Source organism: Lampetra planeri, chromosome 5, assembly GCF_965212315.1.
Source record: "Lampetra planeri chromosome 5, kcLamPlan1.2.h2, whole genome shotgun sequence".
Lineage (NCBI taxonomy): Eukaryota > Metazoa > Chordata > Hyperoartia > Petromyzontiformes > Petromyzontidae > Lampetra > Lampetra planeri.
The window spans coordinates 1853981-1875113 of NC_136111.1; the positions used below are offsets into that span (position 1 = coordinate 1853981).

General features: G+C 46.8%; 1 protein-coding gene across 1 annotated transcript in view; it reads right to left on the bottom strand.

The window, feature by feature from the left end:
• Positions 1-11075: 11075 nt before the first annotated feature.
• IFT172 (intraflagellar transport 172) overlaps positions 11076-21133 on the bottom strand; it is a 35726-nt gene continuing 25668 nt past the window's right edge. Inside the window, exons 38-48 of the mRNA XM_078594028.1 lie at positions 21000-21063; positions 20459-20545; positions 19583-19699; positions 15739-15849; positions 15320-15439; positions 14922-15017; positions 14759-14818; positions 14314-14412; positions 13326-13479; positions 12692-12783; positions 11076-12137 (exon numbers count right to left, since the gene is read on the bottom strand). Coding sequence (XP_078450154.1) covers positions 12048-12137; positions 12692-12783; positions 13326-13479; positions 14314-14412; positions 14759-14818; positions 14922-15017; positions 15320-15439; positions 15739-15849; positions 19583-19699; positions 20459-20545; positions 21000-21063 — 1090 coding nt within the window. The 3' untranslated portion in view covers positions 11076-12047. The remainder of the gene's footprint in view (positions 12138-12691; positions 12784-13325; positions 13480-14313; positions 14413-14758; positions 14819-14921; positions 15018-15319; positions 15440-15738; positions 15850-19582; positions 19700-20458; positions 20546-20999; positions 21064-21133) is intronic.

The window sequence follows — 21133 nt, forward strand, 5'->3', positions numbered from 1 at the left end:
AGTGACTCCACCTCCACCAACCACCACCAACCACCACCACCTCCTCCTCCTCCCCGCCGCCGCCGCGAGATGCGTGCAGATGTCGATGTTGCTGCTCCAGGGTCACCGACCCGCAACGCCCTCGACTCGCACACTCGCCCAGCGCGTGTCGCTTGCGTGCAGCCCTGCACGGAATGACTTTCGTTGATGGTGACGCCGATAAGACGATTGTTAGCGACAGCGCAATAAGTACGATGCCGTGCAGCAGTGTTGCTGCACAGGATACCATACACCTCGACTGTTGAGTACGAGTTGAATTTGTGCAGCCTCCAAATGCTACAGGGAAACACCCAATAGTATGCATGGAATGTGTGTAACTGTGTATACCGAAGGGCAGAGGTCATGACCCACATCGGTAATTCAATGTGTCCGTTGCTGCCGGTCTGTGCTGTCTCTTTGGGAAATTGCCTCTCATTGTTCGCGATACAATTCGTGCTTTTCCGCTCTTATCCTTTGACACACAGAGCGTAACGTCTGGGTTACAATGCTGGCTTTTTCCCCACCGGGCTGAGTGGAATGTGCCCGGCTGCGCAGGGTGCTGTGTGTATGTAGCACGTTGAACTTCTTTCGCACCGTACGTAGCCAACCGTGCTAATCGGAGGTGCGATTACCACGATTAGCCACATACGGATACAAGGAACGCGTCTCGTGCCCGATGACTGTCCCTGGAGTTTCTCTCCGGCTTCGTCATGTTCTGAGTTAGTCTCACTGTGTGAGTTGCGCTGTTAAAGTCCCCCACGTCTATAGCCGGCTGAGTGGCTGCTGGCAAGAGGGTGGTGGTGGTGATCCCCATTCCTAATTCGGGGGGCTGGTGTACATTGATGACCATCACATAAACTATATCTTTTTTATCTTACCAGGTAAGGCTCACCGAGCTATATTGCTCGTTTTCAGAAGTGACCAGGCCACAAATGATAGCTCAACGGAGTGGCCTATCATGTGGGAATTTATAGCAGCCAAATACTGCAAACGAGTGTTTCTAAATGTGCAGGGAAACCCCGGAGGACCCGGAGAAAAATCCACGCAACCACGGGGAGACAGAGGGACACGCAAACTCCAAATATGCAGCAGCAGGCGTCAGGGTCGGAATCGAACCCACGACCTCCTGCCTACCAGGCGAGGCAATTAACATCTCGCCACCATGGCGCCCATATAACACCACCGTTGACTTCCTGAAAAGTGAGGAGCAATAAATGTAAATGTACAAGGTGCCCTTGAGCAATTGATATCAGAGCGCCATGCATTTCGAGGAGGAAAATAAGTGACAGGTAACCGTGCGTTTGAACTCGGAGCCTTCTGATTGCAAGCTTTGCTCGGCGGCTGGATACCGTTGACGTGGTCATGTTTGCAAGCATGGGTTGTGGTTATAATTAGGGTACCACTAATTGCATCCCATCACCACTAACATTCTCTACCCTGAAAATCGCTCCACACTGTTCTATTTGCATTGTAATATAAACAAACAAAAAATAAGTGGCGGTCATTAGCAGGGCCCAGAGAAACACCAGTGCCCCCAAAAGGGCATCTACTCGAAACCTCTCACACACTCTTAAACGTGTCTCACAGACAGACTGCACTGATGAATTACAATTGTGCTCCATAATAAACGTTTTTTGTTATTATTATGGATATTAGTCGCGAAAGCCTACGTGTTATACAATTCTGCTGCTTTGTGCCAGATAATTTCCTGGTTTTCTCATTTCCTATGAATCACGTCTAATGGCAAAAAATAGTCAAAGATCCCCTGTATAGCCTTCAACGGACTGTTGGGGCAAGTGCCACGAACAAGTAGCAAATATTCTAGCAGCATTTGTCTCCCTCGTGGCGATGTTTACACACCACACATCGGATACTCCATTTGAGGCTCAGTCAACCAAGGAGAGACCCAGCCACAAACGGTTCAGATAATCGTCATCTATGTTGACCGTGAGAGGAAATTCAATCTTGATTTGAAGCTTTCGTGACTGCAGGAATCGACACTCTTTGGTTCTTTCGGTAAAGTCACGTGGATAGAAATTAATCTTGGGTTGCCACCGCTGCTCACTCTTGACACTTTACTTTTATATACACAGGTAAGGCCCACAGAGATATATAGTTATCTTTCAGAAGCGACCTGGCCACAAATGATAGCTCAACGAAGTGGCTCATCACGCGTAAATTCCTAGCAGCCAAATACTATAAACACGTGTTTCTAAATGTGGAGGGGAAAAAGGGAGGACCCGGAGAAAAATCCACGTGTCCACGGGGAGAGAGAGGCATGCAAACTCCAAATATACAGCAGCAGGCGTCAAAGGCGGGATCGAAGCCACGACCTCCTGAATACCAGGCCAGGTAGTTAACATCTTGCCAGGCTTCAAGCAGGCGAGAGAACAGACACACATCAATCATTACAGAATTAAACAAAAAATGTTAATCCTCCTTAATCGGAGAAAAGATTCACATCTTGGCTAAAAAAGCACAAACAAATCACCGTGGGATTTCCCCCCCAGCTACCAATTTGTAAAATATTCATACATGCAGTTTACACGATTAAGATTGTTTAGCAAATCTAAAGGATGGATTAAAATGCACGCGTGGTACCGAACTTCTATTATTCTAGCGACCAGGAAAAAATAACTTTCCACTTAAAAAAAATGTTTTTCAGGCACGAAATGCATTTTGGATGCAGGAGAAGAGAAAGGTGAAATAAGCCCTGGCCTCTGTTGTGTGCCCTGCGGAAGGGTGACTGCCCAAAACGTCACTCATTTATTTTCTCTTTTTAATGCAGTGTTATTGATGAGTGTTGAGTTTTTTTTGCTACATGTGATGAGTTTTGTAGATCACAGACATATATAATCAGGTAGTGTAGTTTGAATACATTGCATTGATCTAGAAAACATGTCACAGACTACAACCAAACAGTAGCTCTAATCAGTAAACGGCTTTGTAAACACTGCATACATCATAGAACACCGAAACCAATAGACCATAAACGAGAAACAATTCCACGTTGGGAAAAAAATGTGAATATCTTCAACGTATGTGACTAAAAGCCGCGCAAATTATATGCAAATTGGTTATTTCTCCGACTTCTTAATGGAAACCTAGTAATTGCTTGCGGTGGCGACATCGGTAGATTATTGAGCGTGTTAATTGGCTCCCAAATGTCTGCCTCGTTGGGTTGGTGAACTGTAATAAGCTCTCCTTCTCATGGCCTCGTCCTTGCTGTGCAAGTTGCTCACGCGCCACTGTCTCATCTGATATTGCGCATCGTTCTTCAAAGAGTGTTGACCCTCGATGTGGATCTGTAGTGACATCGGGGATGTCACTGGATGGTGCCGGCCCGAGAGGGCCGCGGCGTGCGTTGCACTTACGTCACGGACAGCACCGGGTGTGTTGCAGAGTGAGGCCGGCTCTAGCACAGCACGGCGTGCGATACACCGTCATCGCGTACACCCCGTCGGTGGGTGTAGTACCAGCACTAGCGGGGCTTGGTGAGCGCTGGGATAGCGCGGGCACCACGCGTGGCGTGCAGTGCGGGCTCCCACAAGGGGGAGCGGGAGAGTGTCAGCCCAGGGACAGGGTTGCCCCGGGCCATGGCACTCTGGTTGACCCCGTAGACACGTGATCCGGAGTGTCCACAGAGGAGGGCCCCAGGTGGGGGGGCTAGGGGGTGATCACGTGTCCGGGGAGAGCTCTCGAGAGGGAGCTAGAACGCTCGAGAAGGCGGGCGGGGCCGAGGGCGAAGCCGGCCCCGACCCGGGAGGATATAAGGTGGGTCCCTGAGGGGGACCGGGGTCGCTTAGTTCTACAAGCTGGAAGCTCCAGTCTACAAGCTGGAAGCTCCACGTCTACAAGCTGGAAGCTCTACGTTCTAGGTCCTACGTCTGAAGAGGCACCAACACATGGTCGGGGACCCGAGGGTCGACCCATCGTAGCTGTAACTCCTACATATAGTGTAGTTAGCTGGGTGGTCACCACCCTAGGCTGTATCTGGTAAAGGGGCAGTTACCCCTTTGTATATACGTGTTGCGAATACATGTGTTGCCTCTTAAGAATAACGTCTGCGACTCGGTTGGACTCACTACAGATAGATAAAATTACAATTTTAGTTACTTAATGCAACTGACCACGAGGGGGGTGTAATTCCCGTGTGAGAAGAAAGGCAGCCAAATTGTAGATAATGTTCAAGATTTGACTGGGAAATAACCAGAAACGGGTTCTGTCAGCGCTTACGAATGAGGCCCTTCAGTTGTTAGCCTCATAATGTGGTTGGTGTGTATTCAGGTCGGGGAAAGGTTGTGTGAACAAATTAAGTAATGTTTTTTTTTATCTCAGTCTGTAAAGTCGGTGTATACTGCAGGGGGTTTAATATAATGTCCTTTAACTTTAGCCATTGGCTACAATCTATCCCATCTATGAAAAACTCACATTCGCAAATAACTATGGCCTTCAAGGACACATATATAATAGGTAACTTTTCAGGAAATGCCCCTTCTTCCTAGCAGATTGAGAGGCCACAGAGATAGTGGACAAGAGTTGAAGACTGCAAGTTACACCATGAGGTATGATAAGAATTACATTTAAAAAAAAGATTACCCTTTTTTAAAATTGGCATATGAATAGTCCACAAATATGACCTATTTAACAGACAAACCCTTCAATAATCAAAACGTATGAGTCAAGTAAATAATGCTTACATTAAAAGTAAAATTATATGATGTTGCTTGCACATTGCATTGTGGGTAGATTTGTTTTTTGGGAATAAGGCACGGTCCACCCAGCAATGCATTCCTGGGCCCATCACCTTAAAAAAAATAATAGAACTGCCCTACGTTCCTGAGCCAGAGCAATCAGATCAATCTCAGAGATAAAGGTCATGAAACGCAGTAGGCTTCCTGGGTAAAGAAGCGGAATAATACACACTAACATTCAAGACGTACCGTTTTAGCGCTTACATAGAAAAAGACTGCACCGGTTTTGTAACAATTTATTTAACTTCTGTACGAGCGATATGCGGGATTAATTTTGTTTGGCTTTTTAAAAATCTAAAAACGTTGCTTTTCCATTAGCCAGATGCTTCACGTAACCTTGGGAGTCTCATGCCTCCTGCCTACATTACAATGCTGAAGCGTCTTCTGAATCTAAAGCACTGCACATTGCAAGCTTTTGCTATGAAAACATGGCGTGCCAGTAACGTGCGGTGCAGACACCGCGACGTACACATTTTCATTCGCTCTCAACGGCATCCTGAAAATATATCGCTGACTTGAGCAAAACGATCCTTAACTGGATGGCCTCTGACTTGGTTAATGCAAATTGGATTTAAAGAGCACCTAAATGGAGCTGCATCTCGAAGAGCTGTACAAGAAAGAGGAAACGTGTTTCGCAACTAACCACAGAACACGGTGATATCTATTGATTTACTGTAAATCTGTAAAAAAAATGCTTTATCACTTATCGGATTCTTCCAGTATAAATAAATATTCTGATTCAGATAAACGACTGATGTGTGAAAGGAGGCACCCATAAACGGAGGAGGAAAGTCTTGAGCCTACCTACCATGCAATCGCAGAGCACCTCTAAGATTGTAAATAATAATATCAATGCCAATTAACCCAATGAGTCTCGAGACTGGTTCAAGGGCGATCCTGCATTGGGATGATTTGGCCAATGCCATTCACGAGGGTCTGGCTCCCACACATATGCGGGCAGGGGGTAACACTGAAAGCTCCGCACACATAGATTAGATCCACCGGCTCAATTCAACGAGTGAGACAATTCTGTGGTCCACACCCATTGCTGTTCTGCCAAATCCTGGGACCTCTTGCAGTGACACAGCACCTGGTATGCATGCGGGGGTCATACATCCACGCGCTGACCAGGTTGAATCCCCCCTTAACCTCCAATATTTTATAATATTGAGGCGTTCAGGGTCAGTTTGTTGTCCTAAAATAAATAACTTCACATGCCCAGAAACCAGGTTCACGCTTTGTTGGCCTATTTGGCTCTGGACTCGAGGCCTGGATGTAGATGCGTGGGACGCAGCAGGACGTTTTTTTATTTTTTGCAGCTCCGTGGCCAAGCGAAGTGGCCCAGTCGTCGGCGATAGGCTGGGACGCCGTGACCTGAGCCGTGCCAGACTCAAGAACGCGCACGTCACGTGGGCACGGCTGCCACTCACGCCGCAGAGAGGCACCAACGGCCCTCGCTGCCACTTGCCCACGCACGCACGGGCAACTGGATACCGCTGCTGCTCCTGTTGCTGCTGCTGCTGCTCAATGCCCCTCGTCTGCACTGGCAGGTTGAAGATCCAGCACAGATTTGGTCCAGGTCATCTCGCTCACCGGCGGCCAATCACCTCATAATTTGTCTATCGCTACTACCAGTGCCGGATTAAGCTAGTGCGGGGCCTGTAGCATATGTTGTAAAGGGGCGCTAAATAAAAAAACAAATATTATAACACATTTTGAACTTGCATAGTAAAGAAATTGTATTTTTTCATTTGCTATACAGCCAGATAATACGACAAATCGCTAACCTTAAACACCCAGTCGTTCGTCAAAGTTGAAGGCGGTATAGTACTATAGTGATAGAGCAAGTGCAGAATCACTGAACCGGAATTGATAGCTTGAACGCATTTAGCGCGGGCCCGTAGCATTTGCTACTTTTGCTACTAGAATAATCCGACACTGGATAGTAGGGCTGAACGATTTGGGGAAAATATCTAATTGCGATTTTTCTGACAGATATTGCGATTGCGATTTGATTTGCGATAAAAACAATTTAAGCCAAGCTTCAGTTCAATATTCACTGTGTAATAGATTTAAAACATGTGATGGAGCATTAATACATGATACCATCAAAATATGAACTGCTCTATATATTCTAATGCAAGGATGAGAACTTGAAAGATAGAAATTGATTCCAACATGTATTTATTAAAATGTTTTAATTGAAATAGAACAATCAAACATTGAACAATTGTTAAGTTAAATAAATAAATATCAACTAATCAAAAATCAAACATTTCCAATAAGAAAGTAATGACTTTTCAAATCGCCAAAAATCGCAGCCTTTGCGATTTGCTAATCGCATTGTTTCAAATTGCGATTTGAAATCGATTAATCGTTCAGCCCCACTGGCTACTACTATAGTTGCTGTTCATGTGAACCTCACTCATTGAACCCCCCCCCCCCCATCTACCGGACTCTTTTGTCTCATCCACACCGTGGGTCAACCACCACCACCACCACTGCAGGTCACAGCATTTCTCCTTCTCCCCTCGCACGGCTCCCCTTTGCAATTCCCTCCCATCACCGTCTTAGTCCCAAGCTCTCATAACCTTGCTCAATTCAAAAAACATTAACTCGTGCCTCTTACACTTTCAACAGTGTTGTTGCATGCTTGGTGCTTTGAGCCTCCTGCGCTCAGCAAGCGTGGCTTTAAATAAAAAAACAGTGTCTGAAGCCTGAAGCTAAAGAATAGTGACACAGATTGATAACTAGTCAAAGCATTGCTACAACAAATTAATTCAACGTCGGGGACTGCGACTATTAAATAATGCAGAGTAACCGCATTCGATCACAAGACAGGAACCACTCCCTTCAATAAAATGCTGGTGTAACTTTAAAATGTTCAAATGTAATGCTCCGTGTCAAGCTGACATGACCCCACATGCACACGTCCCAGATATCTGAATGACGCCCGCAGCAGTGATTAATCAGATTCTGAAGGGAAAAAAAAACTCGGGCAATTCGTTATTTTCTGTGAATGCCCTCGTTGTAGCAGTGGCAGTACCTGTCCAGAACGCTGTACAGGTACATGGTGTGCTTCGACATTGGCTGCGGTTGACTTCAGGGTGAGCAGACTTCTGCTTCAAGTGAACGTGTACACACGACCTTGTTAAGTTTCTTAAGTTCATCTGCTCGAGACAAGCAACACATCAATGTGTTGTGGCATTTGTGTTGTTGCTTTCTGAGCCCAGACCATCGACTTGCTCAGCAAGGGGACCCAGTTGAATCGCGAGCAGCCGAAACTTTCATTTGAACCCAGAATCTCAGCAGTTGGCTCAGCAATCTGATCCCTTTGCCACCTGGCCACACATACGTCTATGGATTTATTTTTGTCATGCCACTCACTGTTCATGGCCTGAACCATATCCATCAAGAAGACAGGACAGACACCTAATTGTGCTGTAGTACAACAGAAGAGCAAAAATGGCTTTCGATTATTATTTTTTGTTGCAGATATTTTCATAAAAGGACATGTATTCATGAGCCACGGATTAGAAATAACATATTGACTCTCAAGCGCCCAGGCGAGGTTGGCAAAACAAAATGTCCCAGTGTAATCGGGTTATCTGTCTCGTAACATAGAGTTGTGGGGCTGGGTTTGGCAAATATGCCTTCAAGATGAGATCGACAGAGTAATGGCTGTGCGAAATGTGCGCACATTGTCATTACACATAAACAACGATTATGAAGTTTAACACGCAGGCTTTCGCGACCAATATCATCGATAAGAGGTTTTTGGGGGGTTAAATCGCGTAAATATATAAATGTGTCGTACTCAGATTGTAAATGTTGTGGCTTGGCTCTCCAACACACCGGTGTGCTGTATTAGTGACGAATTGGCACGTTCTGATTACGTGACAACCCTTACGAGTTGGCTGTGTCGGGTGGTGGCGGGTTTTAACGACACATTTATATATTTACGCCATCTAACCCAAAAAACTATATTATGAACGATTATGAAGTTTAAAATTACGTGAGGGTTTGCACTTTGTGGGGGAAAAATTATTAACACATTGATTTTTTCAAGTGTCCAAGAGCCACTGCATTTTAAGATGCTACAAGATCCTGCAATGAGGTGGCTTGGCAAGTGATATTATTGTAGCCAGAAAAAAGGGGAAAACCCTATTATCATATTTTGGTACTGGCAAAGGAGGTCCCATGATGTAGATGCTCGCCTCGAGCTCTCATTACTCTGAGAGTGGCATTGTCTTTGTGCTGTACTACTTTTGGCGTCCTCTGGTCTAACAGCGTTTGAGACGAGGCTCAAAAGAAAGCTGTTTCTGGTGTGGACCAATCAGTTGCAAAGACAATGCATCTATTATCAGAGTGTTTTTTGTTTGCATTCTGACCACAAGTATTGTACTCGAGAAGATGAATTCAGATTGAGCATTGGAAGGATGTGATAAACCACGTTAAGTTTTAACTGCTATGATTTTCACTCACCCACCCGTGTCTTGTTGTCCGATTACTACAAGTCCATTTACTTGCTCATTTCTCCAGCCCACCAGTCCATGCACGCCACAAACCCTCCCCCCTGCGAACCCCTACAGCCAAACTTCTCCCCCTCCCCAACCCCTACAGCCAAACTCCTCCTCCCCCTCCCCCTGTGAACCCCTACAGCCAAACTCCTCCCCCTCCCCTACAGCCAAACTCCTCCTCCCCCTCCCCCCTGTGAACCCCTACAGCCAAACTCCTCCTTCCCCCCCCCCCGTGCCGAACCCCTACAGACAATCTTCTCCCACCCCCCTCCCTCCCGTGCCTAACCCCTACAGCCAAACTCCTCCTTCCCCTCCCCCCTGTGAACCCCTACAGCCAAACTTCTCCCCCCCCCCGTGCCGGACCCCTACAGACAATCTTCTCCCACCCCCCTCCCTCCCGTGCCGAACCCCTACAGACAATCTTCTCCCACCCCCCTCCCTCGTGAATAACCCCTACAGCCAAACTCCTCCTCCCCCTCCCCCCTGTGAACCCCTACAGCCAAACTCCTCCTCCCCCCCGTGCCGAACCCCTACAGACAATCTTCTCCCACCCCCCTCCCCCCTGTGAACCCCTACAGCCAAACTCCTCCTCCCCCTCCCCCCTGTGAACCCCTACAGACAAACTTCTCCTCCCCCCTCCCTCCCGTGCCTAACCCCTACAGCCAAACTACTCCCCCCCACCCTCCCGTGCCTATATAAAGCCACAACAGCAGATGTTTTTTCTCACCTGAAGACGGCCGCTGGTGTTTCGACCGAAACGTCGTGTTTTCTTTTATTATTTTTTCTATCTACGTGACTTCACTGAAAGAACCAGAGAATATGGATTCCTGCAGTCACGAAAACTTCAAATCAAGATTTCACAAGTATTGTGGTTAACTCAAGACATGATTCCTTGTAAAAGGTTTCAGTTTGGTGTTTTAAATTAACACCTGTTTTGTTGCCAGAAAAAAGGGGAAACACCTATTCTCACGAGATTGTTGTTGTTAATATGTTTTTTGGAGGCAGTAGGAGGCTGCGGGGCAGAGGCAAAGGTGGTTCAATAACAGTCAAGGTGTGAATGAGTCCTAGTATGACTCTTCTCCATTGTATTTTGCTTGCTTTATTCATGAAATCTCAGTGTATCTGTTCCATTGTTGCGGATAGTTTTATTTCAATTATTTTTATTCAGAAACAATATGTTTCAACTTGGATTACCACATCATTTCCAATTAGTCAAATGCTTTAGAATTCCACAAAAGCTAGGCATATTGCCATTCGGTATTCATTTATATTTTCCAGAATCGGACCGACAGTATTTGGTCAACAGCAGAGTAGCCTTTCTTAAACCTGGCTTGCTCATGTGGCTGGCTAGCATCTAAAATTTCCATTATTGTTGCCAATAATCTTGTTGAACAATGTATTTAAACGTGACGTATAAAGGAAACTATTCCAGGAACTTTTACTCCCTTGACTTGACTGCCTGGATAACTGGAAACAAAAAATTACAATTGTAAAGTTAGGGCACAAGAGCCCATTGGGGCTTGTGTCCTATTCAGGTCTATGAGAGGGCTCAACATCACGGGCTGACCCAACTCCCAATCACGGAGAGCTGAACCGTCGAGAGCCACCAGGATCGTAGTTGAGAAGCACTGCACCAGCGCAATGGGACCATCTCGTGCGGGTTTGCATCACGTGCACCTTATACACCTCACAGTCTCACCGTGCCCCCCCCCAACCGTCCCCCCCCCACCCCCCTCAATGAGTAGCTTCCAGTGACGCCGGGCATGTTGAAAAAAGTCGCCAGCAATGTTTCAAATAGTTTAATCTCAAACGGTTCTAAATATAAAACAAAGTACGTGTACTTCATAGGGTTAAATACTTTACAGATCGAGACTTGAAGCCTGGTGAGCAGGTCCCAAGTCTCGAGCTGTAATTCCGTGACTGGAATCTCAGAGCATCGCCGGCCCCCGTGCCGCGATTAACGCGACGGGGCAGATCGAGTCCAAAATGGGTGCGATGGCATCACACGCCCACTTTAATCTACATTTCACATCACCGCACATGTTCCTGCAGCAGACAAACACACATTCTCATATTCAGTGGTTTAGCTGTGAATGTAATATTTTGGTAAGAACAGACAGCATTGCTTTTGTGAGTTCCCCACATAAATGACCGTGAGGAAACAACAGCAGGGCTTGAGCCTGTTCACTGTGCAACCCAGGCTCAGTGGCAAGTTAGCCGAACACACAGACGGACCGCCGAGCCGAATGCACGGTGTAAGACGGTCGCGAGTTTCTCACATGTCATCTGAAACGGAGCGTCAACCCACACTCGTTTGTATCTGGGTGACGATCACACTCTGCTTCCCTTTACCATTGTTTCAGCCACGCGCTCCCAGGCAACTCACAGTGTCTGTGTTGCCATTTCTACACTTTGTACTTATATACTTTATTTATTTGTATTTATTATTCGTGACTCGCTTACCTTTTCTCTATTTTGCCCTATCGTTTTCTTTATGTACTGTTTGTTGTTTGTAACTTGCTGACCCGCCCCTTAATGAACATCTTGTGAAACAGAGATTCATAGCTCATCGGATTCCTCCAGTCCAAATGAAGATTCTGATTCCGACCCAGAGGTCAGGAATTCATTGTACAGGTCGCTCGCCGCGGCACCCACGCTCGCCCACTGGCACCAGCACATGGGTGTACTGGCGGGCGGGATGGACTACGTGAAGCGGCTGTGGCTGCAGCGTCGAGGTTGACAGGGAGAGGTGGCATCACTGGAAGGAGAAGGACGCACTTGGGGCTCCTCCGCACCACTGGCCCAGGAACTTGATCACGTCCTGGCACTCGGGGCTGTGGCTCGTCTGCGTGGCATGCACACGCACACACATACAGATACACACACGCAGACACGCATGTTTATTATCATCACGTTTGTTTACACGGGAAAGCCTCACCGAGTCTCGTCACTCTCTTTAGGAGGGTTCTGCAAAGTTTAGCATTCGGGAGCCATGATTGTGATGTATAATCACAATTTAGTGATTTCAGTGATAAAAACGAAGAAAAAAATCCCCCATATAGCCTGTCACAGACTGTTGGGGCAAGTGCTGTTAGCGAGTAGCACCTATGAAGGCTGGCACACCACACGAAGGGGGTAGGTAGCCAGCACCACGCCTGGCCGTCTTTGTCTCCTGAGTGGCAATGATTAAACACCATACCAGGTACTCGTTTGAGGCTGAGTCGACCTAGGGGAGGCCCAGGACCGGTTCAAATAATCGTCACTGATGTTGGCCGTGAGTGGGAATCGAACTGGGGTCACTGGGTTCGTAGTGCAACGCGCTAACTGCTACACCACCGCTCCCCACAGAAATACACACACACACGTACGCAGACACACAGCATGAACACAAGGACACACCTTGACCGCCATCAGAAAGCGGTTCCAGTCATCTTTGTTGGCAGTTTTCCCTGGCTGCTTGAAATCCACCTTGTTCCTTAGCACCGGGTATCCTGCAGAGCACAGTACCAACGCAGATTGCCCGTATAGCATTTTACCACATCAGTCCATCTCTTCTCCAGACCGTGCCATGCCCATTTAGCCCCCTTCTATCCAGCCAAACAGAAGACGCTTGGTCATGCGGTGGCTGGACATGCGGGCTATATGACCCAGTCAATGCAGCCTCGCCTGCTGGAGGAGCTTACTGATGATGGGACTGTCCACATGTTTCAAGGATCTGTGAGCTCATCACCCTGTAAACCAGTCTGTTAAATCCAGGATAGATCATAGACAGAATAGCCTGAGAAGATGTTCCTTTCAAGGGCTCCACATATTGCATAGAGAAGGGAGGGCATAACTATGGCAAGACACATACATACACACACATGTGCGGGGCCAAAGTAGAGTTAATGAAATTACTCGTGTGAACAAACAAGAACACAAGGGCCCCATTGGCAGGCACACCACACGACGATGGATACACAGGGAGGGGAGTGAATGATGCCAGCAGCGTCACATAAAGGGGACCGAGCAGGTGAGCGTGGCACAGCGGTACCGGTGATGAGGCAGGGCAGCGCCCGCACGCCGGTTCCGGAGGCCACCAGCGAGGCCTCGTAGGTGTGGCGTTCGTCAAAGGGCAACACCTGCTCCACACGCTGGTCCATGGACACGGTGAGCACCCAGTCGCGCACCTCCTCGCGCTTCTCTTCCTGCATGAGCAGCACGAGCAGCACGAGCAGCACGAGCCACGTGAGCAGTGTGAGCAGTACACATGGCCATCAAACAAAGACCGATATTAGGAAGCCACTGGAGCTACGCACTTTTAAATCATCATCTAGATTGAAAGCTCATTTCTTTAGAACTGCTTTTTGTATTTAATTTGCTGTTCTTCCCCCGCACCTCTGATTTGCATGGTTGGCTATATACGGTGCGAGAGAAGTTCAACATACATATGAGTATGCCATTGATAATAATGTTCTTTGTTAACATAGGAAAGCCTGAGACTCTAGACTCTTTTTTCACAAGTGTCCTGCTACATTTGGATGTTTCAGAAAATCCCTTTTTAAATTAGGAGCATTTTGCCTTGTGTGATAGGAAATTGGAGCAACCGGGGAAAAACCCCAACCAGGCATACAAGGGAATATAACACTCTCACAACCCTAAGTCATTCATGTAAGAAATGTGCACGTGTGTGAATATGGATTTGAGTATGGGGACCAGTAGTGCAACGGTTAGCACGCTGCGCTATGAACCCGGCGACCCGAGTTCGATTCTCCCTCATGGTCATCACAAGTGACGATTATTTGAACCAGACATGGGCCTCCCCTAAGTCGACTCAGCCTCAAACGAGTATCTGGTGAAATGTGTAAAAATTGCCACTGGGGAGACGAAGGCTGCCGGGCATGGTGATAGCCACCCACCCCCTCGTGTGCAATGCCGGCCTTGATCGGTGCTCACTAATAGCCCTTGCCCCAATAGTCTGTTAAGGCTCAATGGGGATCTTTTTCTTTATATGTGACGCTTGTGTGTAATGCCGGACTCACAGACACGTGTTGTGTTGCTGGTAGAGGCACCTCCAGTGGGATGTCAGTATCTGTGAAATCCGTGTTGTCCAGCATGTCCGAGCTGCCTTCCTCTATCGCCTGTGCACGCCACACCGCACACCGTTGGGCTACACCACCCCAAGCCATGCCACAGCACAGCACTTCATGCATACCCCAACGCCACATCACCAAACAAAAACATCGTGCAACACGGTGCACCACACCATGTACCTATGAGAAGCGTGGTGTGACTTCACATTGCACCGAGCATGCAATGTGGTTCGGCATCCTTGGTTAATGCAATCGCCGTCAAATACACCAACAACAAAAACACCGCTGAAGGGCAGGGTGTTGGCAGATGTCATTCGTTGACGAAAATGATGGTCACGATTATCATCACCATCATCATGACGACAAGGGCACAGTGGCCGTGGGCCATACGTACATCCGAAAGATCCAGGAAGTGGTTCAGGAAGATGAAGGCCATATTCTCCCAGTCATTTTCCTGCAGGAGGAAGAGGGGAGAAGAAGAGGTGTGAGGTGAAGAAGAAAAGGTGGTGAGCGTGGAGAATACACGAGACTCGGCCATGCTACTGCTGGCTGCTCACCTTTGCAGCCATGCCAGCTTCGTAGAAGGCCTTGTCAGCGGGGATTGCGTCCGTGTGTCGCAGTAGAGAGATGGACAGCTTTGCCGCGATGGCGTTCTAACCGTGGTAATGGAACAGGAGTGCGGCACATGCAGTCATCGGCGGTGTGAGCACACACAAATACTCAACTCGGGGACGAATTGAAAGCGATCGCGCCTCACCCATTAATAAATACACATCGGTTGTTGAATCGCAGTGATCACTGTCGTACAGCTGTTGTTCATCGTAGCCACGTATAAATGTATCGATTAAACAATTAAAATCGATCCTTATGCTCACGATACACACATAGTAGTGTGTGTGAGAACAGATTATTCTAAGCGCGTGCAAATTAAACGCTTGATGACGTGGGAGGTCACCAGTTGCGGTACGGTGAGCGAGGCGGAGCGCGTGGCGTAGTAGTGCGCGATGAGCAGCAGCCTCTCAAAGTCCTCGTGCGCCGGGGAATTCGCCTCGGCTGACCTGGACAAATTCTCACACTGACGAGACACACGCATGGCCACCAACACAGCCTCATTGCACACGACCAACGTCGCATCACATAGCTGACACAACAAACACGGCCATCAATACATGACACGTGCCACACAATGACACAGCTGACCGCCGTGCACAACCACGACGCACGCAGCGACACGACACAACCGGACCTCACGCGCGCGCGCCAGTCAAACAGCAGCGCGTCGTCGCATCCCGCAAGCAGCGCCGTGCAGTACAGCTCAGTAGCAGGTGCGGCGTGTCTCATCAAGGGGCCCACCAGCATGTATGCGCTACTTACCAGCGCATGTAGCATGTCCCGCATGGCAGCCCACGTACGGTACGCGTCGCCAGTGGCCATGCCAGGAAGGCTCAGCAGGTCCGATATGATGCGCTTGTAAATGTTGAAGTTCTGCCGTGGCACATGCACGTGTCGTGATTGGTACGCAGCCGCAATGCCATTTGTACTGTGCCGTCAGAGCAAGAGACAGCCGTTTTGAACTGGTACTGGTAAATACGCATGCGACATTTAATAGATTTTCCGCTTTAAGGTTATTCATATGCTCACAATAACGTCAATGGATTGTGAGAACGTAACATTTGATGATTACAATTCCTATACGTTGTATAAAATTGGATTATCGAAACCTTGCATCCAGCAGAGGTGCTACATATTATAAAGAGAATGGCGAATTCTTTAGTAGAATCTTGTCTCCAAATCAAGAAAATTAATGGAATCGTGCAAGTTATTCGTTCTGATTTTTTGTTGTATTTCTTTTCAAACCTTGGCGACCCAGGTCAATCTTTTAAGTATGCAGCAAACATTTTCCTACGCAGTCGAGCAACAACTCGCATTCAGCAGCAATTTACTGTGCATCTGAAAGCGCACGACGGCAGAATGCTGACCCAAGCAGCTTTGAAGCACCGACCTAAAGAAAACAAGTTACTGATCTCAAGACAAGCTGTATCCCAAGTCTGCATTTCATGTGGCTTTATCTTTCCGTAAATGTACCATAGCTGCTCGAGTCAATGAGCATATGAGTGACAGGTTGGCATTGCTTAATCAGTGAAGGATAAAATGTGCATTTTGCAGCATGAGATGGGCCTCATGCTCGCGTTGTGCAACCTGCGTGCTGTGTGTGCTCCGTCGTTTGGCTGCCAGCCCATGATGTGTGCGCGTGTGTGTGTGCCTCCTGGCTGCTAGTCCATGGTGCGTGTGCGTGCGTGTGTGTGCCTACTGGCTGCCTGCCCACATGTAAGGCCCTGTGTTTTTAAAATACCTGTAGGAAACGCTTTTAAAAGAATATGCCATGCATCTGGCTACATCCCAGCTGAGAACTTGTCAGTGAGCCAAGTACAATAACCTCCACCTGGCCTCGCATTCCGGCAGTGTCCCTTTCATAGTCAATTTATTCCGTGGATTTTGATGCCAATCTTGCTTTTTGGCAACAACAAAAAAGATGTTCAGAGTTTAAAATTACGACATTCAATCATAAACATGTTTGTCATGTACACACCCATACACACTGCCCTGTTTGTGTGCATATATTCGGCGTTATAAATATTCCCACATTGTTCCTCGGTTAATTGTCACCCAATTCACTCATTCACCCACCGGCCGACTTACTCACGCATTCACCCATGCACTCACTCACTCACCCATGCACTCACCCGCCCACCCACTCACGCAACCCACCCTTCTCACCCACTTTCGATTACACGATTGTTTAATTCCTCACAAAGTGGTGCCTATTTTATGATAGTCAACTCCCAATCAGGATTTAAACTCGCAACCTTTCCGATTGTGAGTCTCTTGCTCTACCGCCGAGCCACCTTGCCAGATGGATACATTCTGACCCAGTCTATTTGCCCTAGCGAACCCTTGTTGTTGTTGTGCTTATCATGAATTATGCAGCCTACATATCACAGGGCTCCACTTGATTAAATCAAGGTTATGAACATTGTCTGCAAACCCTTGGCTGGCAGCATCTGGCGACTGTAGAGTAGGTAGATACTACTGTAGAGTTAGTATATACTGCTATAGTTAGTAGATACTACTATAGTGATAGTAGATACTACTATAGTGATAGTAGATACTACTTTAGTCAGTATATACTACTGTAGAGTCAGTAGCTACTGATATAGAGTCGATATATACTATTATAGAGTCGGTAGATACTACTGCAGAGTCGGTAGATGCTACTGCAGAGTCAGTAGATACTACTATAGAGTAAATAGATACTACTATAGATTCACTAGATATTAATAAAGAATCAGTAGTTACGACTATAGTCGGGAGATACTACTATAGAGTCGGTATATAATATTACAGTCAGTAGATACTACTGTAGTCAGTATATACTGCTGCAGAGTCAGTAGATGCGACTATAGAGTAAGTAGATACTACTACAGAGTTAGTTACTACTATAGTCAATGGATACTCCTACAGAGTCAGTAGATACTACTATATAGTCAGTAGATACTACTATATAGTCAGTAGATACTACTATATAGTCAGTAGATACTACTACAGTCAGTAGATACTACTGTAGAGTCGGTATATAATGCTGTAGAGTCGGTAGATACGACTATATAGTCAGCAGATACTGCTATAGTCAGCAGATACTACTATAGAGTTGGTTGATACTACTATAGAGTCAGTAGATAATACTACAGTCAGTAGATACCACTATCGTCAGTATATACTGCTGCAGAGTCAGTAGACACGACTATAAAGTCAGTAGCTACCGCTATAGTCTGCTGATACTACTATAGAGTCAGCAGATACTATTATAGAGTCAGTAGATACTGCTATAGAGTTAGTAGTTCCTACTATAGAGTCGGTAGATACTACTGTAGGGTCAGTAGATACTACTATTATGGTCGGTAGCGACTACTGTACAGTCAGTAGATACAACTGCAGAGTCAGCAGATACTACTATAGAGTCAGCAGATACTACTCACTCTATTGTATGTAGGATATGTAGGTATATATACGTGGGGGTCAAAACAAATTTTGAGGGGGGGGGGGGGGGTGGGGGGTCGACAATTTTTCGGAAACCTTTTAGATCAACTATTTACCCCCCACTTTCTATAACTTTCTGGACTTCTGCAAGCCTCTTATAATTTTGTTGACGGACAAATGCACAGACAAACGGCATGCCGGGCTTTCACAATAGCTGAGAATTTGTGTATCTATATAGTTATGTTTTTAAGAGACGTTTTGAAATATATTTTTCCCCCGGGCAATGCCGGGTACTTCCCGCTAGTATATTATAAAGGGGCCTTAAATAAATAAAAAACACATAAATATTAAATCACAAATTTGTAACTTTCACAGTAAAGTAATTGTATTTTTTCATTTGCTATACAACCAGATAATACGACAAATCGCTAACGTTAAACACCCAGTTGTTCATAAAAGTTGAAGGCAGTACAGTACTATAGTAATAGAGCAAGTGCAGAATCACTGAACCGGAATTGATAGCTTGAAAGCATTTATCGCGGGGCCCTTGAAAGTGCGGGGCCCGTAGCATATGCTACTTTTGCTACTAGGATAATCTGGCACTGACTGCACCATGGGAATGTGGAATTTCCACCACTGACTCAGGGCCACCATTGGAGATTTGAGTAAACATTCCGTGCTCGACTGAACAAGGAAATACTTATAAAGTGTCGAAATAAATAAAAATCTCAAGATGCTGCTCGTATCGTTGCGGATTATAATTATTGTTGATGTTGCGACTGTGGAAGTGGCTTGAGTCTAATCGTAATTGTTGATATCAGTCAGTGAAGGTGCTGTGATCGATGCCCCTGCCAGACTCCGCAACCACACGTGTAATGAGACCCCCTTCGTCGTGGTTGCTGCGGTTTTGTTTGCTGCTGTGGCTGCTGTGATTGTCAAGTGTGTGAAATTGCGGTGGTTGTGGTTGCTGCCAGTGCGGCTGTTGTGGTTGTTGTAATTCGTGGAACTGCAGTTGTAATGGCCATTGTGGTTGCTGGCGCTGCAGCTGTTTTTAGTGCTTGCTGGAAAGGTTTGTGGTGAGTGTGGAACAGTGGGTATTGTGGTTGCTGGGAATATAGTTGTTGTGGGTGTTGCGATTGCTCGTGGTCTGAACGCTGTGGGCTCGAGCGATGGGACGTGCCTGTGAGTTGGCGGGTGTCCCGTGCTGGGTGTACAGAGCCAAGGCTTTCTGTGCCTGCCCCTCCTTGATGAGATGCGTTGCATACAGAGCTACGTATTTGTGTAGCACCTTGTAGTTCTGCATAAGCAACAAACACCGACAGAAATCGAGAAAAAAAATCGATGACAGTAGTAAACAACACATTTTCGAAGCGACTTTTAATATGGTTATATATTATAATTGCACAACTTTGCAGTGCCGTGCAGTAAATGTGTCAATCATGCGCACCCACTTAAGAGAGGAAGATTTATTGACTGAACACAAACAATGCTGCATGTTTACTCTTGATCTTAACATTTACATTGTTTAACTGTCATGCTGCCAAGTGTAATTCTCTTAACGCTTGCATATACTCCACCATTAGATTTACCATGTGGTCTGAACAAATAGGCCGGTTACATCTTTCTATCCAACGCCAAACTTAATTTATGTATTTAATATGGTGGTGTTGGTTGAAAGGGTTCACGATCGCTGCAACTGGTCTTGACACTTGCTACCATTTAGAATATCTTTCATCATCACCGAGTTTGGTGGTGGTTGGTGGTTATTGATGTGGTGATGGGGTTGAGGGTAATGCAAATAATGGTGATGGTGGCAGTGGTGGTGCTGCTCCTTGTGGTGGTAAAGGTGGTAATGATGGTGGTGGTGGATGTGGTAATAATAGCAATGGTGGTGGTAATAACAACAGAGGTGGTGATTACAATGGCGATATTGATGGTTGTCACGATAAAAGTGACAACAATGGTAGGAGTTGAGGCGGCAATGAGAGTGGAGGTGGCGATGAGGGTGATTGGAGGTGCTGCTGGTTACGACAACGAATGTGCTTGCTCACAGTACCTGCTTGGCAGCTGTCTCGATGCACTTCTCCCACTGCCCCCGCTCCATGTACATGTCCAGAGCGGCGACAACGTCAACCCCCACGAGCTACGGGAAGAGTCCGGCCGCAATGAGGGGGGGGCGGGGTGGGGGGGGAACAACGGGCAGCACAGCCTCCACGCTGCCACCCCTCGCACGCACCAAGCCGCCCTCCGCACACATGGTCATGGACAGTACTCGCTGTATTTCTCGATATTTATCATAATTACAATGATAATAATTAGGGGCGTAATGATGCATTAATTCGAGTGGCCTCTTATTCTCATGATAAATGCATACAATTGTGTTACGACTCGATGTTTCTCTTTTTGTAATGTCGTATGCAATGGAGTTATGTGACCCATATGGCTACATTAACCGGAACATTAAACAAGCATTGATAGCCGATTTGAAATGCGGCCCTGAACTTTGAGGACGAATTGAACTACAAGGGGTGTGAACCATTACACTCCAATTCCAAGGTGGGCACGCACACACAACGAGGCCACTCCAACACACTCACCGAGTCAACCTTCCCTTGATTTTTCAAGTACTCTTTGTATTTCTCATCGACGTACCCCTCAAACCTGTAAACGTAAGACAGGACACTTTAAATACGGAGATCGCGTCACATTAACAGTGGGTGAAAAGCACAGA